The sequence below is a fragment of the Canis lupus genome, chromosome 26 (assembly GCF_011100685.1).
Source record: "Canis lupus familiaris isolate Mischka breed German Shepherd chromosome 26, alternate assembly UU_Cfam_GSD_1.0, whole genome shotgun sequence".
Taxonomy (NCBI): Eukaryota; Metazoa; Chordata; class Mammalia; order Carnivora; family Canidae; genus Canis; species Canis lupus.
The window spans coordinates 22,486,563-22,513,267 of NC_049247.1; the positions used below are offsets into that span (position 1 = coordinate 22,486,563).

Here is a 26,705-nt window from a genome sequence, read left to right on the forward strand (position 1 = left end):
TTCTCAGAAAGACACCAAGAACAAATAAGAGGGAAATTACTTATCCTAGAGTCAGAGAAACATGACGTAGAACAAAGTCCTAGATAAAAATGAGTGCCTGACACAAGTTACAGTAAATAGCATCTGCAAATGAATTACTTTCATTGATATATTCTTTCTTATTTAAGCGAACTACACAAGTAGTTGATGCCATGAATTTCACCATAAATAAAATCACAATACCTAAAAAAAAAAAAAAAAAAAAATACACACACACACAAGTATTATACAACCTACTTGAAGCAAACTCTTAAAGATTTGTAATTAATTGGGATACTATAATGGAGAAGGAATAATAATCAGGATACCACTCAAAATACAGGTAACCTAATGGGCTCTGTTCTCCAAAGCTTGGGTCAAGTGAAGGTAATTGCTATCCAAGTATCCATCGCTTATTACATGCCCAAAGTAGACTATAATTATTGTGACTTTGGAGTGGGATGATGAGTTTGCCAAGACATTTTTTAAATTGTGAATTGTATATATATATACAATTCACTATATATATATATATATATAAAATTTACCATATTAATCATTTTATTTTTTTTTAAGATTTCATTTATTTATTTGAGAGAAAAAGAGCGTGCAAGACAGCATGAGCAGGGGGAGCTGGGGAAGGGCAGAGGGTGAGGGAAGCAGACTCCCCGTTGAACAGGGAGCCCAGTATGGGACTCAATCCCAGGACCTTGGGATCATAACCTAAGCCAAAGGCAGATGCTTAACAGACTGAGCCACCCAGGCACCCCATTGTAATCATTTTAAAATGTACAATTCAGGGATGCCTGGGTGGCTCAGCGATTGAGCATCTGCCTCCGGACTGGGGTATGATCCTGGGGTCCAGGGATAGAGTCCTGCATCGGGCTCCCTGTAGGGAGCCTGCTTCTCCCTCTGCCTATGTCTCTGCCCCTCTCTCTGAGTCTTTCATGAATAAATAAAATTTTTTTAAAAATTCCATTCAGTGGCATTAAGTACATCCACAATGTTTTGCAACCACCAACTCTAACTACAGAATTTTTCCATCAGCCAAAATGGAAACTCCATCCCCATTCTATGCTGCCCCCAGCCCCTGACAACCACTTATCTGCTTTGTCTCAATGGATATGTCTATTCTGAATATCTCATATCAGTGAAATCACACAACATGTGGATCTTATGTCTGGCTTCTTTGACTTAGCATGTTCTCAAGGTTCAGCCATGCTACAGTATGGATCAGTATTTCGTTCCTTTTTTTTTTTTTTTTTTTAAGATTTTATTTATTCATGAGAGACACAGATAGAGAGGCAGAGACACAGACAGAGGAGAGGCAGGCTCCATGCAGGGAGCCTGATGTGGGACTTGATCCTGGGACTCCAGGATCACGCGCTGGGCCAAAGGCAGATGTCAAACCGCTGAGCCACCCAGGGATCCCCTATTTCATTCCTTTTTTAAAAAAATATTTTATTTATTTATCCATAAGAGACAGAGACAAAGGGGCAGAGGGAGAAGCAGGCTCCCTGTGGAACAGGAGCCCAATGCAGGACTCAATCCCAGGACCCTGAGATGACCTGAGCTGAAGGCAGACACTAAGCCACTTAGTGGTTACCCAGGTGCCCTATTTCATTCCTTTTTATAGCTAAATAATATTCCATTGTACTGATATATCAGTTTGTTCATCTATTCATTTGTTGATGGAGATTTGGGGTGTTTCTACCTTTGGGTTATTGTGAATAGAGCTGCAATGAACATTCATGCCTAAGTTTTTTGTCTGAACACTTGTCTTCAACTGGGAGAGGGGGAGTCATATATCTACAAGGGGAATTGCTGGGCCATAGGTTATTCTATGTTTAACTTTTTTAGAAACCAAGAAACTATTTCCCACAATGGCTATACCATTTTACATTCCCATCAGTAGTATACAGAGGTTCCAATTTATCTGCATCCTCACAAACACTTGTCACTTTCCGTTTCCTTACTATGGCCATCCTAGTGGCTGCAAAGTAGTATTTCATTGTGGTTTTGATTTGCATTTGAATAATGATGCACAGCATCTTCTCATGTGGTTGTTGGTCATTTATATATCTTCTTTGGAGAAGTCAATTTAAATCCTTCGCCCATTTGTATATTGGGTAGTTTTTCCTTCTGTTGTTTATTCTGAATACTAGATCCTTATCAGATAATTTGTAAATATTTTCTCTCTGTGGGTTGTGTTTCACTCCTTTGATAGTATCTTGATGCACTAAGGTTTTTAAATTTAATGAAATCTAATTTATGCATTGTTTTCCTTTGTAGCTTGTGCTTCTGGTGCCATATTTAAGAAACCACCACCAAATCTAAGGTCATGAAGTTATCCCTGTTTCCTTCATATAGTTTTATAGTTTTTTTTTTTTCAGGAATTCTTTTTTTAAATTAATTAATTAATTTATGATAGTCACACAGAGAGAGAGAGAGAGAGAGGCAGAGACACAGGCAGAGGGAGAAGCAGGCTCCATGCACCGGGAGCCCGACGTGGGATTCGATCCCGGATCTCCAGGATCGCGCCGTGGGCCAAAGGCAGGCGCTAAACCGCTGCGCCACCCAGGGATCCCCAGTTTTATAGTTTTATCTCTTCTGTTTGATTTTATTTGAGAGAGAGAGAGAGAGAGAGAGCACAAGAGTAGGGAGGGTCAGAGGGAGAAGCAGACTCCCTGCTGAGTGGGGAGCCTACTGTGGGGTTGATCCTGGGACTCTGGGACCATGACCTGAGCCAAAGGTAGACACTTAACTAACTGAGCCACCAAGCCACCCAGGTGTCTAGGTTTTTTTCCTTTTGAGTTAATTTTTGTATCTAGTGTGAGATAACGGTCCACATAACTATTATTTTTTAAACTCTGCTCAAAACACTTTCCAATTCCCCTTCTGATAAAGCCACCTTCTGCCTGAGAAATCTTCCGAGTCAATGTAGCTCTAGTGGAGTATCTATAATAGTACCATGAGGCGGACATGTAACCAAAATTGAGCCAGTCAAGATTTCCCCTGGAATTAGATGCTGATGTTGAGAGAGAAACGATTCTTTCTGTGGTGGTTTCTAGAAGGAAGAAAACATGAATGTAGGGCCCCTTGAAGCCATTTTCCTGCCACAAAGAGAAAGCAAATCTATAGGCAACCAATAGTAGCTAAATCAATAGATAAGCCAGAGCCCTAGTAACACTTATAAGAGCCCTAGAAAGAGGCAAAGCCACACAGATAATCAGAACTCAAAGAGTGAAATAAAGGCCACCAGGCATAGCAGATTTCAAGTATGAACTCAGTAAATTTCTTTTATCTCACGTGAGTTAAGTTTCTGTCACCTGCTAAAAATTAAGAGGATTTGTGTTGAATCCTCCCCTAGGGAAAATAAGAGTCCCATACATTTCTTAAGGGCAGGCACAGGGACACGTGGGTAGCTCAGTGGTTGAGCATCTGCCTTTTAGGGCCTAATCCCGGAATCCAGAGATCGAGTCCCACATTGGGCTCCCCGCACAGAGCCTGCTTCTCCCTCTGCCTATGTCTCTGCCTCCCTCTGTGTCTCTCATGAATAAATAGATAAAATCTTAAAAAAGGGGGTGGGGGGGCAGGCACAAATTTCACTGTAAACTTCCAAGCACCTATGCAAATATGAAAATAGTGAGTAACTGAATTTAATAGCCATAAACTAAAATATCTCCCATAGATGGTCATAAAGAGTACACTGTATTTGATTCTATGTGGCAGGAATATAGGTGATTATTTCCTTCTATTAGTTCCTACTTTCATATTTCCAAATATGTTAAAAGAAAGGCCTTTGGGGAGGGAGAGTGAAGGACATGATGCAACGTGGTAAAGGTGTCCCTAAGGAAGTGTTTCTCAGGGTATCTGGCTGGCTCAGTTCGGAGGGCATGAGAATCTTGGGATCATGAGTTTGAGCCCCATAATAAAACCTAAAAACCTAACTAAGTGGTTCTCGAAGTAGTTTTAGGCAACCTCCAAGGGACCCCAAGATGCTTGCAGGGTGTCCACAAAGCCTAAACTATTTGCAGAAAAATACTAAGACATTATTTGCCTTTTTCATTCTCATTCTCTCATGAGCATACAGTTTTCCAGAGGCTATATGGCAGGTGACATAACTGACCAAACAAAGAAGCAAATATCTATCACGATCTAGCCATTTTCTAATAAGCCAGGTATCAAAGACATTTGCAAATCTGTGAAATAATGCCTCTTTTTAAAAATATTTTATTTATTTATTTATTCATGAAAGACACAGAGAGAGAGGCAGAGACACAGGCAGAGGGAGAAGCAGGCTCCATGCAGGGAGCCTGACGTGGGACTCGATCCTGGGATTCCAGGACCATGGCCTGGGCCGAAGGCAGGTGCTAAACCACTGAGCCACCCAGCAATCCCCAAATAATGTCTCTCTAATCACTAATCTTTATTTAAAGAATTATTTTGTACTAAAAACATTATTTTATTTTATTTTAGATTTATTTATTTGAGAGAGAATGAGTGGGAGGGGCAGAAGAAGAGGGAGAGAATCTCAAGCTGACTCCCCACTAGGAAACATAACTCAGGTATCAATTCCTGGACAGAAATCAAGAGTTGGATGGTTTAACCAACTAAGCCACACAGGCACCCCCCAAATATTATTTATCTTGACATAAGTGAAATTTTAATGCATTAATAAATATTAATAATGTCTCTCCACTTGAATTTCTAATACAATTAATATCAATAGATTTAAGCCATTTGAACAAAAGCTCTTTGGCATCCTCGGTAATTTTTAAGAGTCTAAAGGTTCCTGAAACCAAACATTTTTGAGAACTTTGCCTGACTCCATGGTTAATTCCATTTCACTTCCCAAGATGTTCCTAGGATTTTGGGAAGGCAATAAAAATGTTCTAAAACTGATAGTGGTAAAGGTTCCACAACTCTGTGAATATATTAAAAATCGTTAAATTATACACTTTGTATCGGTGAATCATATGGTATATGACTAACAACTTTTTTAAATTATTTTTTTTAAGATTTTATTTATTTATTCATGATAGACCTAGTGTGAGAGAGAGAGGCAGAGACACAGGCAGAGGGAGAAGTAGGCTCCATACCAGGAGCCTGACACAGGACTCTACCCTGGGACTCCAGGATCATGCCCTGGGCCAAAGGCAGGCGCTGAACCGCTGAGCCACCCAGGGATCCCCTTAAAATTAATTTTTTAAAAAATTAATTTTTAAGTGATCTCTATACCCAACGTGGGACTTAAACTCACGACCCTGATATCAAGAGTCACATGCTCTACCAATTGAGCCAGTCAGATGCCCCTGTGAATAACTTTTTAAAAGCAGCTTTATTGAGCTACCAAAGTTAAAATTTCTTTTTTTTTTCCAAAGTTAAAATTTATAAAAAAAAAAGTATTCATTTGAATTGATCATTATCAAATAAATCAATAACATACCTATCACAAACAAGTGCCCTACAAATATGAAGTTAATGAATGTTACAAAACTAGGAAGAAGAAACTAATCAATAACAAATGTTTAGGGGAAAAAATGAAGGGCAATTTCCATAATAACAAAAAAAATTTACCTTCCGAGAGTTTTTGACATGATGTATTCGTCTCTTAATTCCTTAGGATAAACTGACTGATCATCTACAGTCAGATCAAAAAATACAAAAACTAAGGGAAAAGGGCAGAAAAAGTCTCATTAATTCATTTGGTAAAGAGAAAGTAAAATAGTCCTAAGATTTAGTGAACATATGGAATATAAGACAATTGTTTTTAATTACATTTAACACCTAAGTCTAAAATGAATTATTTAGCCAGGCTAATACATGTTATGAAACCCAAGGAAAATAACAGTGAAATCTCATTCCGCAACAGAAATACAGAAATACACAGCATCATTTCACTATAGAGCAGGAAATCCATCCATATATATATATATATATATATATATATATATATATATATTAGTCTTATTCCTTGACTTCAGAATATTAATCAATTGCAACTGATATAAAAGGCCCATGCAAGATTAGTTCCTGCCTCAGTGCGGGGCGAGGGGGGCAACCATGCAGATTAGCATAAGCCCAGCACCAAAAAACAATTAGTTTTAGCCTTAAAAAAAAAAAATGTTCTAAGCAAATACACATCCCAATAAGATTAGACCACAGGTCATCATCATTTTCTCTTTGCCATTTATATACCTCTACACGTCTGGCATTTTATAGTGCAAACCATGTTGAACCTACTTGTAAAGTTAAATAAATAGCATTTTCCCAAAAGTCACCTTATTTCTCCATTATTTGAGCTGTATCCAAGAAAAAGAAAGAATACCCTACTCATTAAAAAATTTAACATTCCATGTGGGCCAAGGCTGCAATCAATTATCAACATTTCAATTCCTCAAAATCGATGGTAAATATAATATCTTAAAAGAGTGAAATTTGTTAAGACCCTTGAGTTTCTCATATTTCAGGCAGCAACAGGTTTCAACTTCCCTGGGGTAACCTTGAGTTCCACTCAAAGGCACAAATCTGAGCCACCTGAGTGTGCTTCATTCCACGCTGGTCCGCATGAGACACCTGTGTAGTGAAGGAAACCTGCCAATGAACCAAGATACAACTGTTTCTCTATGCTTGTGGGTATTTATGACTCTGGATATTCCAGTGGCATCTAAGAATCTGGGAACTTGAGGGGCTCTGGAGAGCTATTTCTCACAGATGTCAAGGTCTACTTCAAGAGCTGCAAATTCAGTTGCCCACAGAAGCCAGGCCACGTACACAAGGAAGGCTGCGTTGAGTGTAAGACAACGTGGAGCAGTGAGGACTTGAATGGGCAAACACAAACCATGCAACTAAAACAAAGGCAGGCTCTACTGAGCACTGGCCAATCCTCCAGTTATGGGATTATAGGATCAGTGTGGCCAGACAGTCTACCTTTTCAAAGCAATCTGGATTTTTCACATTCAAGTACAAACAGCAAATGCCTAATAAAATGTCAATAAACTGAATGCAATCTGCAGAGCACCAGCCTGATCTATTTCGATTATGGCCACCTTTAGCCCAGATAACACCTCTGTTCAAAGCAGAAAAGGTGCCCCTTGGACAGACCAACTAGGAAAAGGTGGCACACAGCTTACCAAGTAAGACAGGCCAAATTTCAATACTTGGTTGTCATCTCCACCAGGTGCTCTCAAACAGCAAAACTTTATGCAGCTGCCCTGACTATAAGTATCACACATAGAAAACACGAGTCAGAAACAGGGGAAAATATCATAAAATGTGCTTTGGGATGCCTAGTATAGCCATCATTCCCAGATGCCAGTTTGAAGACTGCCTACATGAGAATCACCTAAGCAAGAATTTTTAAATCCCTGGGACTGCTAGACCAGGATCTGTGAGACAACACCTGTGAGCATCTATATTTTTAAGGTGTTACCCACACACTCATACATTCTTCCCAGTCATTCAACTCTCATGTAGTTTTGCAAAGTTCTGCGGTTGTTGTTCTTTTTTAATCAAAGAAATGAGTGTTCCTCCTGTCCAAGGATTTAAAATCACTGTGAGATTACGTTTCACTCTACAGGTTTTTATTCTTTCTGTGAATGACAACTGTTCATTTTAGATGTGATACTAGTAAAATGTTAGGAGTGGCTGTTCATAAAATGCTGCCTGATGATGACAAGAAACATCAATCAGAGAATAACCACGTGGCATTTAAGGTAGAAACTTTAAGCTGAGATTCTTCCAGAAATACCCTAATGCCTGGCAGATAAACGAAGTTCAATAGATATTTGCAGCAATTAAGGAAAAGAAGGAAGGAGGGAGGAAGGGAGGGAGGGAGGGAGGGAGGGAGGGAGAAAAATTCATGGCCTAAAACAACTCATTGACACCTAAAACTGATGCGGTGTAAACTCCATCAATGAATGAAGAACCATCTTAAGCAGTACCATTCAATTGACAGCATACAGCCTTAAACAAAACTAACCCAATCAATTAAACCTTGGAAAATCTGCCTTCATAGAAATTTTTCATTAATTTAAAAATGTACCTAAGTCTGCACTGAATCCTGAATACAAACCTTCTTACTTTATCCAAACCATACTCTGCCAAGGGCACAATGTCAATTTTCCCTTTATAGGAGAGGAAAAAAAGATCCAGTAACCAAAAGATAATAATGTTACCTTTATTACTCCATACTGAAAGTGCAATTTCAGAATTGTTATTCAAAGGAAGGCGTCTTCCTTTCCCTACCAGCTCTCTATTTACAAAGGTTCCATTCCCACTGTGATCTTCTATGTATGCGATGTAAGAGTTTTTAGGACCCATTTCCTAAAATAGAGAACATTTTATTTCAAAGTTTTAACAGTGGGGAGTTACAGTGCTAACATATCTCAGAGTGGTGATGACATTACCAGTTCTCCCAAATATACAGATTATTTGTCACCTACTCTGAAAATCCGAAAGTGCTTCTTGCTGTAAGTCCGGTATTTATCTGTTCTTTTCAGCAATGGCTCATCAAAGCAGTATTCACAGCTTCTATCTCTCCCAAACCAGTAGTTGTCATTAACACACTCTGAAACACAAAAGTACACACCGGAGTGCTGTCGAATTTCATGCATCAAACACCTTTAAAAACTGCTCATAAAATCTAATTGTAGAAAAATAACCTAAGAAAGCAATTAAGCTTACAGATATCTTTTTTTTTTCTTACAGATATCTTTATCAGAGTTTTACATGAATAAAAACGAGGAGGGAAGAAGAAAACAATTTTCCAGTGAGTTTAATAAATTATGGTTTATACATAAGTATGAATAAGCAGTCATTAAAAATTCTCAGTTATTAATGATTTGAAAAAACACTTATAATCTAATAACTTCTACCAATTATCCTCTTGATTCTTCCCATCGTACTTAGTATCAAATGTGCCCTCCTCCCCATAGCAGGATAGATAGATGCTCAGGATAGGATCTCACACTGCTTCCCTCCTAGCATCACCTTGTACTACTCCCCTTGATTACCCAGTCCCACAGGTACCTTCCACTGCCCCAAATATGCTGGGGGCACAGTGTTAATGTCACAATACCCTTGGTGGCCTTTGCAGTCTCTGTTCCCAGCTACTTCAATAGCCATCTTACCTTTGCCTGGACTCAAATTATCACCTTTCACTCAGCTTTCTGTATAAGCAGACTCCTATGTTATCACCCATTATCATAATGACATCCTGCTTTGTGTCCTACTAAATATGGACCATGACCAGAAGTTATCTTGATTATTTATGTATTGTCTCCCCACACTCCCTTGTTAGAACAAACTCCAGGAGGGCAGGCTTGGTCTCACGTGTTACATAGTTCCAGCACCTAGGTCATGAATATAGTAGGCAAGTAAATGGTAATAGAAAGACCAGACAAAATATTAGCAACTCATATCACAAAGTTGTAATTTCTGTAATATCTGTCAAGTTACTACAAATTTTAAAAAGACAAACAATCCAGTAAAAACTGTGTAAAGGATATGAAGAGGCAATTTACAAGACAAAGAAATACAAATAGCTGGGCAGTCCCAGTGGCCCAGCGGTTTAGTGCCACCTTCACCCTGGGGCATGATCCTGGAGTTCCGGAATTGAGTCCCACATCAGGCTCCCTGCATGAAGCCTGCTTCTCCCTCTGACTGTGTCTCTGCCTCGCTCTCTCTCTGTGTCTGTTATGAATAAATAAATAAAATCTTTAAAAAAAATAAAGAAAGAAATGCAAAAGCTCAAACATAAGAAAAAATAACCTATCTTGATTATTCAATACAAGAAATTTTAAAGGCAAGGGCTGCCTGGCTGGCTCAATTAGTAGAGCATATATAACTCTTGATCTCAGGGTTGTGAGTTCAATCCCCATGTTGGGTGTTAAGATTACCTAAAAATAAATCCTTTAAAAAAATGAAATCAGGGGATTCCTGGGTGGCTCCCTGGATGGTTTCGCGCCTGCCTTTGGCCCAGGGGCATGATCCTGGAGACCCAGGATTGAGTCCCACATCAGGCTCCCTGCATGGAGCCTGCTTCTCCCTCTGCCTGTGTCTCTGCCTCTGTCTCTGTGTGTCTCTCATGGGTAAATAAATAAAATCTTTAAAAAATAAAATAAAATAAAATAATAAAAAATAAAATAAAACAAATGCATGAACATGTACGCATTTAACAAAAAAAAAAAAGGAAAAAAAAAAAAGAGGGCAGCCCAGGTGGCTCAGCGGTTTAGCGCTGCCTTCGGCCCAGGGCCTGATCCTGGAGACCTGGGATCTAGTCCCATGTCAGGCTCCTGCATGGAACTTGCTTCTCCCTCTGCCTGTGTCTCTGTCTCTCCCTCTCTCTCTGTGTGTCTCTCATGAATAAATAAGTAAAATCTTTTAAAAATAAATAAATAAATCTTTAAAAGAATAAGCAAAGATTTACATATTATAACATTGTGTTGGCAAGAGGTATGAAGAAGCTATTACCCTTATACATTGCCAGTAAGAATGTAATTTATACACCAAACATAATTTGGAATCTAGTAAAGATAATTTGGTAAGATCTATCAAAATTACATATGCAACCACTTCACACTGATGAAAATGGCTTTAACTTTTTTAAAAAAGGAAAATAATAAGTGTTGGCAAGGATACAAGGAAATCAGTACCCTCACATACTGCTGGTGGGAATGTAAAATGGTAGAGCTACTGTGGAAAAGTTTGTCATTCCTCAAAAAGTTTTGTGTGTTTTTTTTTTTAAGATTTTATTTATTTATTCATAGAGACACAGAGAGAGAATGAGAGGCAGAAACACAGGCAGAGGGAGAAGCAGGCTCCACACAGAGAGCCTGACACGGGACCCGATCCAGGGTCTCCAGGATCACGCCCCAGGCTGCAGGCGGCACTAAACCGCTGCGCCACCGGGGCTGCCCTCCTCAAAAAGTTAAACATAAGAATTGCCTTTTGACTCAGCATTTCCCCTCCTTGGTATATACTCAAAAGAACTGAAAAAAGGTACCCAACAAAACTTTGTATACAAGTATCCATACCAGAACAGTTCACAATAACCAAATGATAGAAACAATCCAAATGTTTCTTGCTAGATGGATAAAAAATTGTGGTATTTACATATAATGGAATATTATATCCATATAGTAGATTTATGGATATAAGATCAAGAGTTGCATGCCCTACTCACTGGGCCAGCCAAGGGCCCCTGTAGTGAAATATTATTTAGCCAAAAAATAATAATAATAATATATGCTACAATTCATACATACCACAACATAGATAAACTTTGAAAACATTAGAAGAAACCAGACACACAAAAAAAAAACATTAATTGTATAATTACATTAAATGAAATATCCAGACCAGTTAAATCCATACAAATGAAATACAGATTGCTAGTTGCCAGGAAGAGAGAGGAATGGAAAGTAACTGCTTAATGGGTACACGGCTTTATTTTGGAATAATGGAAATGTTTCAGAACTAGAAAAAGGTAGTGAAGCCACTGAACTGTTCACTTTCAAATGGCTAATTTTATGTTATGTGCATTTCACCTTAATTTTTAAAAATTATATAGATACACATATTGGCCCAGAAATTCCACTTGTAGGCATTTATCCTATGGATAGAAGCATATGTATAATGAAAGGATATAAGAACAAAAGTAAAGGTTATTCACTATAGCATTATTCTTAGAGCAAAAAGAAATAAACATCTTAAATGTTCATTAGTAAGAGGGTAGTTCAAAATGCCTTTATATATCAAGGGCCCCTGGAGGGCTGAACTGGTTAAGCGTTCAACTCTTGATTTTTGGCTCAGGTCATGGTCTCAGTGTGGTGGGATCAAGCCCTAGGTCAGGCTCCCTACTCAGTGGGGAGTCTGCTTTTCTCTCTCCCTATGCCCCTCCCCCACTCCTGCAAGTGATCACTCACTCTCAAAAATAAATAAATCTTTTTTTTAAATGTTACATACCTATAAAAAGGAATGAGGATCTTTACATTCTTTTTTTCTTTTTGTTTAGATTTTTTTAATATCTTTTAAGATTTTTTTTAATTTTTATTTATTTATGATAGTCACAGAGAGAGAGAGAGAGAGAGAGAGGCAGAGACATAGGCAGAGGGAGAAGCAGGCTCCATGCACCGGGAGCCCGACATGGGATTCGATTCCGGGTCTCCAGGATCGCGCCCTGGGCCAAAGGCAGGCGCCAAACCGCTGTACCACCCAGGGATCCCTTAGATTTTATTTATTTATTCATGAGAGACACAGAGAGAGAGAGAGAGAAAGAGAGAGAGGCAGAGACACAGGCAGAGGGAGAAGCAGACTCCACGCAGGGAGCCTGACATGGGACTCAATCTCAGGTCTCCAGAATCAGGCTCTGGGCTAAAGGCAGCACTAAACCGCTGAGCCACCCAGGCTGCCCCAAATCTTTACATTCTTACAGAAAGATGTCTAAGACACATTGCTAAGTATAAAAAGCCAGTTGCAAACAATGTGTTGTGAATCACAATTAACATAAAAAATAAAGGGGGACACCTGGCTGGTGCAGTTGTTTAATCAAATGACGCTTGATATTGGCTCAGGTCCTGATCTCACAGTTAGAGGAGATCAAACTATGGGTCAGGCTCAGTGCTCAGTGCAGTCTGCTTGAGATTCTCTCTCCCTTCCCTCTACACCTCCCACTTATGCTCTCTCTCTCTCTCTCAAATAAATTTTTTTAAAAAAAGAAAAATGTGAAAAGAAAAACATAAAGATGCTTAGAAATACGTTATGATTACAAAGCAAAACCATTCCTACTCTGTGACCCAGCAATTCAAATCAGACTCTACCCCAGAAAGACATTTGCCAACTGACCGAGGAGACAACTACAAGTATGTTCACTGAATCCTGCTTGTGGGAGCAAAAACTGGAAACAACATTAAGTATCTGTTAATAGGGGAAGGAATTAATGAACCATGGTATTTCTACTAGAAATCAGGAACTTGGGGGATCCCTGGGTGGCTCAGCAGTTTGGTGCCTGCCTTTGGCCTGGGACACGGTCCTGGGGTCCCGGGATCGAGTCCCGTGTCGGGCTCCTGGCATGGAGCCTGCTTGTTCCTCTGCCTGTGTCTCTGCCTCTCTCTGTCTCTGTGTCTATCATAAATAAATAAATAAATCAAAAAAAAAAAAAAGAAAGAAAGAAAGAAAGAAAGAAAGAAAGAAAGAAAGAAAGAAAGAAAGAAAGAAAGAAAGAAAGAAAGAAAGAAAGAAATCAGGAACTTCTCCAGCAGCTGGGAAGAGGAAGAGCACTGAGAATTTATCAGGACACTAATAGTCCAGGGATGGTAGAGAGTCTAAAAAACAGCCACCTATGGAAGAGCCTGCTCTAACATTTGCTCATCAGGAGAGCCCCCAGGCTCCACAGATGTGTGGAGGATGGCACGGAGAGCAAGGTAGGAGGCAAAGTGACCAGATGTTCTCAGTAAAGCAATTAGGTGTATGAACCCAGGGAAGAATGGGTCCATCTTGCCAGCATGTAAGAGAGTATATGAGGAGAGCAACAGGTACATTGGTTTTGGCAAGTGAATTGAAAATTTAGAAAAGTAATTTTCTTTTACTAGGTATCCCAGACCTCTTTGAAGTTCAAACTCACTGTTCTCCCTCCTTCTATATCATGGTCAAAAAAATTAAACCTATCTGGGAAAAGTTAACCCAACTTTCCCTTTGATCACCATTCTATCCTGACCTTTAGACTATCTTCCTCACCTTTGCTTTAACATTTTCCCCCAATTTTACAGATGAGGATGGCAAGGTTCAGAAGTAGCATCACTTGCCTGAGACAGCCAAACAGGGACAGACCTAGGACTTGAACCCATGTCCTTCCAACTACAGAGCATTCACCCTTCCCAGCCTCCGACCTGAACTCTCACCCTTATTTTCTTCCTACTCAAGTTTTTGTTTTTTGTTTTGTTTTGTTTTGTTTTTTAAGATTCTATTTATTGGGACTCCAGGGTGGGTCAGTGGTTGAGCATCTGTCTTCGGCTCAGGGTGTGATCCTGGGGTCCTGGGATTAAGTCCCGCATCAGGCTCCCTGTGAGGAGCCTGCTTCTCCCTCTGCCTATGTCTTTGTCTCTCTCTCCTTGACTGTCATGAATAAATAAACAAAATCTTAAAAAGAGAAAGATTTTATTTATTTATTTGAGAGACAGGAAGAGAGTGTGTGTGTGCACACATGAGCTGGGAAGAGGCAGAGGGAGAGGGAGAAGCAAATTCCCTGCTGAGCATGGAGCTTGATACAGGGCTCAATCCCACGACCCTAGGATCAAGATCTGAGCCGAAGCCAGATGCTCTACCCAACAAAAAGAAAATACACATTCTTCTCAAATAAAACATACTTTCCAAGACAGAACATAAGCTAGGAACAAAAAAAGCCCCTTAGTGAATGTAAAAGTACACAAATCATACAAAGCATGTTCTCCAACCACAATGTAATGAAATTAGGAACTCAAAAACACAAAGAAATTTAGTAAATTCCCATTTAAGTAGAAATTAAACACCATACTCCTGAAAAACCAAAGGGACAAAGAAAAAAACTGGTAAGAAAATTAGAAAGTACTTCAAAATGAATGAAATGAACAAACAACATACTAAAACTTACAGGATTCAGCTTAAGCACTACTCAGGGAAATTTGTAGTTGTAAATATCTAAATTACACGATTTTAGGTCAATTACTTAACTCTCCTTAAGATACTGGAAAGAGCAAATAAAATCTAAAACTAGCAGGAGAAAATCAATAAAAATCAGAGCAAAAACAAATGAAATATAGAATAGAAAGATAATAAATCAATCAAGCCAAAAGCTGGTTCTTTTTTTTTTTTTTTTTAAGATTTTATTTGTACGTAATCTCTACACCCAACGTGGGGCTCAAACTCATAATCCCAAGATCAAGAGTCATATGCTAAAAAGAATTTAAAAAAAAAGACACATGCTCTATTGACTGAGCCAGTCAGGCACCCCTGAAAGCTGGATCTTTGAAAAGATCAACAAATTGATAAAACTTTGGATAGAGTGACCATTGAGGGGGGGTGTCAAAAGGAGCAATTATTACTAACCTTACAGAAATAAAAAGGATTTAAAAGAGAATACTGTGGTGGTGCCTGGGTGGGTCAGTTGGTTAAACATCTGCCTTCAGCTCCTGTCATGATCTCAGGGTCCTTGGATCAGAGCCCTGTGTCAGCTTCTTGTTCAGTGGAAAGTCTGCTTCTCTTCTCCCTCTGTCCCATCCCTGCTCATGCACATGCATGCTCTTGTTCATTCTCTCTCAAGCACATAAATAAAATCTTTTTTTTAAAATGCCGTGAATAACAGTAGACCATATTAGATGACACAGAAGAAATGTACAAACTTCTAGAAACTATCAAATCAGACACAAGAAAAAGAATACACAAATACACCCAAAAGATTGCACTAGTGATCAAAAAACTTCAAATGAATAATTTTAAATTCTACCAAACATTTTTTTTTTTTTTAAGATTTTATTTATTCATGACAGACAGACAGAGAGAGGCAGAGACACAGGCAGAGAAGCAGGCTCCATGCAGAGAGCCCAACTTGGGACTGGATCCTGGGTCTCCAGGATCACACCCCAAGCTGAAGGTGGCGCTAAACCGCTGAGCCACCGGAGCTGCCCTCTACCAAACATTTAAAGAACTAATATCAATTATTCTCAAAATCTTACAAGAAATACAGAGGAAGGAATCTTTTCAACTCATTCTATGAGGCTACTAATACCCCAATACCAAAGCAAAGGCATCTCAAGACAACTACAGACTGACATACCACAGCAAACCAAATCCAGCAACATGTAAAAAAGATTAGACATGAACAAGTGAGAATTAACCCAGGAAAACATGGTTGGCTTAGCATCTGAAAAATAATTAATGTAACACACAATCACAATAGAATACAGAACAAAACCACAAGACCATCTCAGTAGACAGAAAAAGCTTTTGAAAAAATCCAACACCCTTCATGATTAAAAACAACAATGACAACAGCTTCATAAACTAGGAATAGGAGGGAACTTCCTCACCTTGAGAAAGAGCATTTATGAACTGCCCATGGCTAATAACACACTTAATGATAAGGGTGAAAGCTTTACCCCTTACACCAGAAATAAGACAAGGACGTATACTCTTACAACTTTTATGTATTATACTAGAGGTTCAAACCAAGACAATGAAAGGAAGGAATAAAGGAGCAAATCTATTTCTGTCACAGATAACATAATCTTATGCAGAAAATCCTCAGGAACCCACTAAAAACTGTTAGACCTAATAAATAAGTTCAGCAAAATTACAGAATACAAGATCAATATACAATAAGCACTTGTACTTTTTTTTTAAAGATTTTATTTATTTATTTATTTATTTATTTATTTATTTATTTATTTATTTATTTATTTATTTATTTATTTATTTATTTATTTATGAGAGACACAAACTGAAAGGCAGAGACATAGGCAGAGGGAAAAACAGGCTCCCTGTGGTGGGATTCAATCCCAGGACCCCGGGATCACACCCTGAGCCAAAGGCAGATGCTCAACCACTGAGCCACCCAGGCATCCCAGCACTTGTACTTCTATACATAAGCAAAGAACAAACCTAAAATGAAATGTCTATTTTTTAAAGATTTTATTTATTTATTTGAGAGAAAGAAAGAGAGAGCACAAGCAGGGCAATGGGCAAAGGGAGAAGCAAATTCCCCAAAGAAGAGAGAGCCCAACACAGGGCTCAATCCCAGGACCTTGGAATCATGACCCCAGCCAAAGTGAGACACTTAACTGACTGACCAACTCAGGGGCCCCCTTAAAATGAAATTTAAAAATAATTCTGCTTGGGGACTCCTGGCTGGCTCAGTTGGTAAAGCATGCAACTTGATCATGCGGTTGAGTTCAAGCCCCACATTGGGCACAGAGTTAAATATATATTAAGATAATTATAAACTGTTTGCAATAGCATTAAAAGGATAAAATACTTAGGAATAAATTTAGCAAAAGAAATGTAGTAAATCTAATACTCTAAAAACCATAAAATATTGTTGAAAAGGAATTTGAAAGACCTATATAAATGTTCATGGATCAGAATACTACTGTAAACATGGCAAAATGCACAAATTGCTGATTTACACAACTCCTGTCAAAATCCCAGCTACGTTCTTTGCAGAAATTAACAAGCTCGAATTAAAATTCTTATGGAAATACAAAGACTCAGAATAGCCAAAATCATCTTGAAAATGAAGTACAAAGTTAGAGGACTTACTTACATTTTGCAATTTCAAAACTTACTCCAAAGTTACCATAATCAAGATGGTGTGGTACTAGCATAAGGACAGCATGTAGATTCTTTTCAGAAGAATGGAGGGACCAGAACAAATTACATTTACAGTCAGCTGATTTTCAAAAAGAGTGCCAAAACAATTCACTGGGAAAAGAATAGTCTTTTTAACAAAAGGCACTAGGACAAGTAAATATCCACATTCAAAACAAGAGTTGAAATTCTTACCTCATGCCATAACAAAAACCAACTCAAACAGAATCAAAGGCTAATAGTAGTAAGAACCAGTACTATAAAACTCTAAGAACAGTAATGAAGCTTTGCAATCCTGGGTTAAATAATGCTTTCTTAGATACAACACTAAAAACACAAGTGACAAAAGAAAAAATAGAGAAATTGGACATAATCAAAGTTTAAAATTACTGTGTCAAACAACATCATCAATAAAGTGAAAAAGTGGGGCACCTGGTTGGCTCAGTGGTTGAGCATCTGCCTTTGGCTCAGGTCCTGATCTCAGGGTCCTGAGATCCAGTCCGGCAGGGGGGCTCCCTGCTCGGCAGGGAGTCTGTTTCCACCCTCTGCCCCTCCCCATGCTTGTACTCTCTCTCTCTTTCAAATAAATAAATAAAATTTTTTTAAAAATAAATTTCATTTTAGGTTTGTTCATTGGATATAGATATCCAAATAACAAAGACATAAGAAATCCATTATGTCTTTAGACAGCAAGCAAACCACAAGGAGAACAAGAAAAAAAATGGAGCAGAAAAGAACTACAAAAACAACCATTAATAACCATAAAACAATAAAAAGAGGGAAGTGTATAACAATACAGGCCTACCTCAAGAAGCAAAAAAAAAAAAATCTCAAATAAACAATATAACCAGGATGCCTGGGTGGCTCAGCGGCTGAGCATCTATCTTTGGCTCAGGGCATGATCCTGGGATTCAGGGATCAAGTCTCGCATCGGGCTCCCTGCATGAAACCTGGTTCTCCCTCTACTTCTGTCTCTGCCTCTCTCTGTGTGTCTCTCAAGAATAAATAAATAAAATATTTTTTAAAAATAATTTTAAAAAATAAATACAAATAAAATACAAATTTAAAAAAAGCACAATCAGGGAACCCTGGGTGGCGCAGCAGTTTAGCGCCTGCCTTTGGCCCAGGGCACGATCCTGGAGACCCGGGATCGAGTCCCACGTCGGGCTCCCAGTGCATGGAGCCTGCTTCTCCCTCTGCCTATGTCTCTGCCTCTCTCTCTCTCTCTGTGTGTGACTATCATAAATAAATAAAAATTTAAAAATAAATAAATAAATAAAAAATAAATTAAAAAAGCACAATCAACAAAAGCAAAAATCAGTAAGTGGGACTATGTCATGCTAAGAAGCTTCTGTGCAACAAACGAAACCATCAACAAAATGAGAAGACAATCTACAAATCAGAAGAAGATACTTGCAAATCATATATATGAGAAGGAGTTAATATCCAAAATATATAAAAATTCTTACAACTCAAGCAAACTGTAAACAATCTAAGAAATAGGCAGAGGAACTGAATAGACATTTTTCCAAAGAAGACATCCAAAGGCTAACCAATACATGAAAAGGTACTCAACATCCCTAACCAATGGGAAATGCAAATCAAAACCATAATGAGATACCACTTCACACCTGTTAGAATGGCTATCATCAAAAAGACTAGAGATTTGGGGCACCTGAGTGGCTCAGTCACAACCAACTCTTGGTTTTGGCTCAGATAATGATCTCATGGGTCATGGGATAGAAACCTACATCTGCATCAGGCTGCTGGCTCAGAGGAGATTCTCTCCCTTTGCCGCTGCCCTGATCATGCACAGCCACACTCTCTCTCTAAAATAAATAAATATTTAATAAAAGAAAAAAAAAAAAAAAGGCAAAAGATTTGCTAAGTGTTGGCCAGTAGAGTAAACCGTATCCTGGTGCACGGTTGGCAGGAACGTAAATTGGTGCGGCCATTACATACAGTAGAATGGAGGTTCTTCCAAAAATTAAAAACAGAGGGATGCCTGGGTGGCTCAGTGGTTTAATGCTTGCCTTTGGCCCGGGGCCATGATCCTGGAGTCCCAGGATCAAGTCCCGCATCAGGCTCCCTGCATAGAACCTGCTTCTCCCTCTGCCTGTGTCTCTGCCTCTCTCTTTCTCTGTATGTCTCATGAATAAATAAACAAAATCTTTAAAAAAAAACCCTACTGCCATATGATCCAGTAATTCCACTTTTCAGTACTTATCCAAAGATAACAAAACAATAACTTGAAAAGATATAGTACCTCCATGTTCACTGTGTAACTATTTATAATAGCCAATACAGGGACGCCTGGGTGGCTCAGTGGTTGAGCATCTGCCTTTGGCTCAGGGCGTGATCCTGAAGTTCTTGGATCAAGTCTTACATGGGGTTTCCTGCATGGAGCCTGCTTCTCCCTCTGCCTATGTCTCTGCCTCTCTCTTTCTCTCTGTGTGTGTCTTTCATGAATAAATAAATAAAATCTTTTAAAAATACATATATATAATAGCCAATACATAGAAGCAACATAAATGTCCAACAATGGATGGACAAAGAAAATATGGTATATATGTGTGTGTATGTGTATATATATGTGTGTGTGTATGTACACACACACAATATGGAATATTATTCAGCCATTAAAGTCACAAATCTTGCCATTTGTGACAACATAGATTAGCTCTGAAGGCATTATAAGCGAAATAAGACAAAGAAATTCAAATACTATATAATCTCACTTACATGTCTTAGACGGGGAGTCTAAAAAACCTAAACTCATATATACCAAGAATAGTGGTTACCAGGCACTGAAGAGTGGGGGAAAAAGGGGAGATGTTCGTTATAAGGTGCAAACTTCCCAGTACAAGATTATAAGTTCTGGGGATCTAACGTACAACGTACTGATTATAGTTCATAATACTATACCACATACTTGAAACTTGCTAAGAGCATAGATCTTAAAAGTTCTCACCACAAAAAAGAAATAGTAATTAGGCAATGTAATGGGAATGTTAGTTAACACTATGGTAGTAATCATTTTGCAATATGTAACTATCAAATTAATACACTATACATCTTAAATTTACACAATGTTATACATCGATTATATATAAATAAAGCTTAGAGGTGTGAGGGCAGGGAGAGGACAGTTACCAGAAGAAAATTTTTATAGATTATTAGTGATAGTTGCACACATTTTGTAAATGTACTTAACGCCACTAAGCTTAACGGTTTACTTAATGGTTACAGTGGCAAAACTTTTTGTTACATATATTTTCCCAAAATAAAAATAAGTAAATATGGGGAGTCTGGCTGGCTCAGTCAGTAGAGCATACAACTCTTGATCTCAGGGTCACGAGTTCAAGCCCCACAAAGGGAACACAGCTTACTTTAAAAAAATAATAAGGAGCACCTGGCTGGCTTAGTCAGAAGAGTGAAACTCTTTTTTTTTTTTTTTTTTTAAGATTTTATTTATTCATTCACGAGAGACACAGGGAGAGAGGCAGAGACACAGGCAGAGGGAGAAGCAGGCTCCATGCAGGGAGCCCGATGTGGGACTCGATCCCAGAACTCGAACCTGGGACTTGAACCTGGGACTTGAACCTGCGACTCCAGGATCACGCCCTGGGCCGAAGGCAGACGCCAAACCACTGAGCTACCCAGGGATCCCCCAAGAGTGAAACTCTTGACCTTGGGGTTCTGAGTTCGAGCCCCACATGGGGTATAGAAATTACTTAAATAAATAAAATTTTAAATAATAATAAGTAAATATTTTTTAAATACTTAGGAATTTTTTTAAGATTTTATTTTAAATAATCTCTACATAAAATGTGGTGCTCAAACCCATAACACCAAGATCTAGAGTCACATGCTATACCAATGAAGCCAGCCAAATGCCCCCAAACTACTTTTTTTTTTTAATATTTTATTTATTTATTCATGAAAAACACAGAAAGGCAGAGACATAGGCAGAGGGAGAAGCAGGGACATCAGGTTCCTGTGGGGAGCCTGATACAGGACTCAATCCCAGGACCCCAGGATCACAACCTGATCTAAAAGCAGACACTCAACCACTGACCAAGAATACTTTTTTTTTTTTAAATGCAAGACTTACATACAAAAACTACAAAACATCATTGAAAGAAATTAATGAGTACTTAAAAAATTGGAAAGACATCCCATGTTCATGGACTGGTAGACTTAGTAAAATTAAGATGTCAGTACTCAGGGGCACCTGGGTGGCTCGGTTGGGTGTCCGACCCTTGGTCCTAAAATTCATATGGAAATGTAAAGGTCCCAGAATAGTCAAAACAATTTTGAAAAAGAACAGGGAGGCCTGGGTGGCTCAATAGTTGAGCATCTGCCTTCGGCTCAGGGTACAATCCTGGGGTCAAGGGATCAAATCCCACATCAGGCTCCCCATGGGGAGCCTGCTTCTCCCTCTGCCTATGTCTCTGTGTCTCTCTCATGAATGGATGAATAAAATCTGAAGGAAGGAAGGAAGGAAGGAAGGAAGGAAGGAAGGAAGGAAGGAAGGAAGAGAAGAGAAGAGAAGAGAAGAGAAGAGAAGAGAAGAGAAGAGAAGAGAAGGGAAGAGAAGAGAGAAAAGAAAGAAAAGAAAAGAAAGAAAAGAAAAGAAAAGAAAAGAAAAGAAAAGAAAAGAAAAGAAAAGAAAAGAAAAAGAAAAAGAAAAACAAATCAGGACTCACATTCTGGATTTCAAAACTTACTGCAAAGTTACAGCAATTAAGATTTTGTGATACTTGCGCAAAAAGATAGACACATAGACCAAAAGAATGGAATTGAAAAGTCCAGAAATAAACCCTCACATTTATGGCCAAATGATTTTTGACAAGGGTGCCAAGACCATTCAACAGAGAGAGAATGGTCTCTTCAAGAAAGTACTCAGAAAACTGGGATATTCACATGCAAAAAAATGAATTTGGACTTCTATTTCATACCATATACAAAGTGCAACTCAAAGCGGATCAATAATAAGGACTAAATCTATAAAACATTTAGAAAAAAAATGGATGTGAATCAATAATTAATAATAATAATAACTCCTACTTATTTATTTTTTAAAGATTTTATTTATTTATTCATGAGAGACACTGAGAGAGAGAGGCAGAGACACACACACAGAGAGAGGCAGAGACACGGGCAGAGGGAGAAGCAGGACTCCAGGACCACGCCCTGGGCCGAAGGCAGGCACTAAACTGCTGAGCCATCCAGGGATCCCCTAGCTCCTATTTATTGAGCATCATCCACTTTATGCTGTTCACTCTATCAGGATTTTCAGATATATGTAATCTCACTCTTGAAAGTCCAAGGTGCCTGGGTGGCTCAGATGGTTAAGCATCTGCCTTTAGCTCAGGTCATGATCCCAGGGTCCTCGCATCAGGCTCCATGCTCAATGAGGAGGCTGCTTCTCCCTCTCCTTCTGTCCCTCCCCCTTCACTTGTGTTCTCTGTCTCTCACTTATACACTCTAATAAATAAATAAATAAAACCTTTAAAAAAAAAGGGATGCAGCCCCTTTCTCACCATATCTCTGTTTCCCATTCATCATTTAGAAGCCCTAAGTCTATCTTAAAACTATGGCTTAAATGAGTAAAAAACAGCTTCAAATACTTACTTCTAAATTTAAAGTCGTACCTATGAATATTCCTATATTATTTCTCCACTTTTTACAGTTTCTTATTCAGGTCATCAAAGTTGGACATGAAATAAAGAGTGGATGATAAGGTACAAATAATACATTAGTCATTCATTTTTTTTATATCAAAATGCCATTTCAAACATACCTATAACAAAGCCTTACTATTGGAATCAGGAAGTGTCATAGAGGATGAATGTATTTAAATTGCAAGGCTGGCTATTTTGAAATAATAACAGTCAACAAATAGCCTTCTCTACTTTGAAACTGTAAAATGGATGTTCTGAAGCTGCCACAGCAGGGATTAAGTAGTGAAGTTTCCATGATTAGTTTGTAACTGTCTGCAAGTTTGCATGAGTCAGCACTTTTCTAGGGAAAGGATCTACTGCTCTCCTCAGATGCTCCAACGGACAGAACATTAACAGATGTCCAATTAACATTTATTGAAAGAATAAATGAAGGGAGATCCACACAGGTAAGAGTCAGTAAACTCCCCAAAACTGCTTCCTTCGTTCCATTTTTCAACACCTTTACACTCTGGAATCATTCCTGAAGTGTCTTGAGCTTTCTGCTACAACTATCTGTAACTGTGTTTGTGAACAATTAAAATATTATACAATATATCAAACAGTCTTACCAAGATTGGGGAATCCATCCTGAAGGGCCCATAATCGAGCCCAAGGGGCAGGGACAGGCTCTTCAGGTTCCTGGTCCTCAGGAATAGAACAGAGTTCCTGGGTGGACACTGTGTCTAAGGAGCTCAGGGTCCCTGAGCTGGAGTGAGACGACTGGCTAGATGTGGGTGCTGTGCTGGTGGAGCTGGATGTGCCCTGAGAGTGTGAGGAGGAGCCGTGTGTCTGCGAGGAGATGCCTTGAGACTGTGAGAAAGTGCCTTGGGACTGCGAACAAGCACCACTGCCATGGGACTGCTGACACTCCACATCCGTCTCCCGAGACATCACGACCTCAAAAATAAGTGTTCAATAATAAGGTAAGTTTCAAGGAACAAGACTTGAAGTTCAAAAGTAAAGAATGGGCAGGGGGGGATCCCTGGGTGGCGCAGCAGTTTGGCGCCTGCTGTTGGCCCAGGGCGCAATCCTGGAGACCCGGGATCGAATCCCACATTGGGCTCCCGGTGCATGGAGCCTGCTTCTCCCTCTGCCTGTGTCTCTGCCTCTCTCTCTCCCTCCCTCTCTCTCTCTCTGTGACTATCATAAATAAATAAAAATTTTTTTAAAAATTAAAAAAAAAAAAAAAGAATGGGCAGGGGCGCCTGGATGGGTCAGTTGGTTAAGCATCAACTCCTGAGTTCAGCTCAAGTCCTAATCTCAGGGTCATGAGATGAGCCCTGCAGCATGCCGGCTCTGGGCATGGAGCCTGCTTGGGATTCTCTCTCTCCCTCTCCCTCTGCCCCTCCACTTCCCCACCCCCATGCAAGGGCTATCTCTCTCTCTCTCAAAAAAAAAAAAAAAAAAGTGAAGGATGGGCAAATTTACATCAGGAAAAAAAAATTCAGAGCAAGCATGTTCTGCAAAAGTTAAAATTCTTTTTTTTTTTTTTTAAAGTTAAAATTCTAAGTCTAGATTGATCTACAGTTCTTCTGAGATGAGCTTTTCATTATATCACTTTCACTGGATCATTTTTCTGTTATGACAGCCACAAATCACAGGGAAAAGAAAGAAATTATTTGAAGTTTATAAATAAGTTAAAAGAAATGAACTAAATTAGGGGTGGAAGACTCATAACAGCTTATATTCATCTAATTTTTAAAAACTAGAAATGAAACCTAAAAGATATTCATTAATACAATCAACACTACACTTAAATTTCATGTTTTGGAACAAGAAAGAAGGGGGAGGGCCATGTGGCTTGGGGGTAGAAGATAGCAAAGAGAAACTATAATTCACTGCACCTTGCCAGGGGTGACCATTTACATAAAATATCAGATACCCCTCCTCCCCCAAGCCTGCCCCAGGATGATGAAGACCACATCCTGTTTGTTCACTCTAGATTCCCTGACTCCTAACTAAAGGCCAGCCTATTAATGAAGCACATCACAAAGAAGACTACTCTAAACAACTCCACCTAGCCCTTTGTTATGCTGAGTAACCATAAGGGCACACCTTTTCAGCATCCTAAATGGCCTTCTAGCCCTTAGGATTTTGTAGAATCCTACAGAAAAAAATTGGAGTCACAGGAGACCTTGACAGGTTCCCACCCCCACTTTAGAATTAATTTGATGGACTGTTAAATTCTGATAACAGAAACTACAGTAAAGTCAAAGTAACAGTCGATCCTTAACTTTAAATTTCTAATCTGATTTTTATAAAGGGGGGGGGGGGGGAGTGCATTGTCTCTTCTCTCCAGATACCCATACTCAGGCTATTCCTCCAAGGAGAACATAGTAGACATTACTCACATTGACTGCATTTATACAGCTTTCTAGATACAAAGATCCTGATGACTTTTTCTTAAACCACACCAGGAAGATGATGCCAGAGCTGAGTGTGCCACTCCAGGACCTCGTGCTTTAATACTACTACCTCAGTCAAGGGTGCAATCTTTCACAGCTTTTTGAGCAAAACTTCTCTGCCCTGAGAACTGGCAAAAGACTGTCAAGAAGTGGCTATTATCCTCGCTTACCTTAATGGTCCAGCAAACGAAAACCACACTAGCCTCAGCGATGAGGAGAAAGTATATAGAAAGATTAGAGACAAGTCTGGAGTCAGATGCCTGACTCAAAGCTCTGCAGGATCTTCAGGTAGATCACAACTTCACTAGGTAGAGAGATCTTGAGGATTAAATGAGATGATATAGGAATGTTCTTCCTCCGGTACTGCTCGATAGTTGGGAGAATATAATTCCAGTCCCAAAGAATACGACAGCGGAAAGGGGTTGATAAGTGCAACGCATTTTTTTTTTTTCCGAATAGAGAAACTGAGTCCCAGGGTGGGCTGGTGCCCTCCTACCCTTTCTTATCCCACACACTCACTTATGGACACTCGCAGGGCATCCTCCTACACAAGTCAGTGTGCCCCAGTTCCTGCAGCGCCCAGCTGCTAAGATTGAGTTCTCAACAGGTTTTTTTCGAAATTGAATCTAAAATATGGTAATAATTGCTACCATTTATATAACTCTTTACAAAGCAACGACTGGCTAGATCAAAATCAGTTACCCTCTGATTTTGAAGAACACAACTTCGTCCTTTCTCATCCTGCACGTCTGGGCCAGTTTCAGCTTGTAAGTAACAGGGGAAGTGAACTTCACTTCGAAGTTCATCTACAAAGGAAGACAGTCGCCCACACATTCCTCTCCTCACCCTAACCGAGGTCAAAAAACGCACAAAGTGGAAACTCGGGAGGTTCGGCGCGGATTAAGACCCTGGGGACGGGACTCGAACCCCCCAACACCCAGGAGAAGTTCCCCACTACGACTCACCGCGTGAGCCCACCTAGAGCCAACACTCACAGCAGCTACATCCAAGCAGAGTGGCGCTAACCAAGCACATACAAACTCCACCCTCAGCCAATCAAAACACCCCGCCTTCGCCGCCGGACCAATGAAGAGCAGCGGATGTGGCCGTCCACACGTAGCCTCAATGCTTGCTGGGAGTTGTAGTTTAAAATGAGGAGCGGGACACTCCGAGTCCAGGTTCCCCTCCTCCCGCCCCCACCGGGTGATCCCGC

At 39.4% G+C, this 26,705-nt stretch overlaps 1 protein-coding gene across 12 annotated transcripts in view; it reads right to left on the minus strand.

Annotated features, from left to right (window-relative positions):
• CHEK2 (checkpoint kinase 2) overlaps window positions 1-26,705 on the minus strand; it is a 93,888-nt gene that overhangs the window by 24,841 nt on the left and 42,342 nt on the right. For 2 of the 12 annotated variants that reach the window (XM_038575528.1, XM_038575526.1), the window contains 4 exons: window positions 23,657-23,984; window positions 8,466-8,590; window positions 8,199-8,346; window positions 5,599-5,689 (listed from right to left, as the gene is read on the minus strand). In XM_038575528.1, the coding sequence (XP_038431456.1) occupies window positions 5,599-5,689; window positions 8,199-8,346; window positions 8,466-8,590; window positions 23,657-23,978 (686 nt within the window). In that variant the 5' untranslated portion in view covers window positions 23,979-23,984. Of the gene's footprint in view, window positions 1-5,598; window positions 5,690-8,198; window positions 8,347-8,465; window positions 8,591-9,602; window positions 9,661-17,317; window positions 17,450-22,998; window positions 23,060-23,656; window positions 23,985-25,662; window positions 26,108-26,194; window positions 26,421-26,457; window positions 26,659-26,705 lie in introns of those variants that run through there. The other 10 variants (XM_038575529.1, XM_038575527.1, XM_038575525.1 and 7 more) reach the window with 10 other exon arrangements.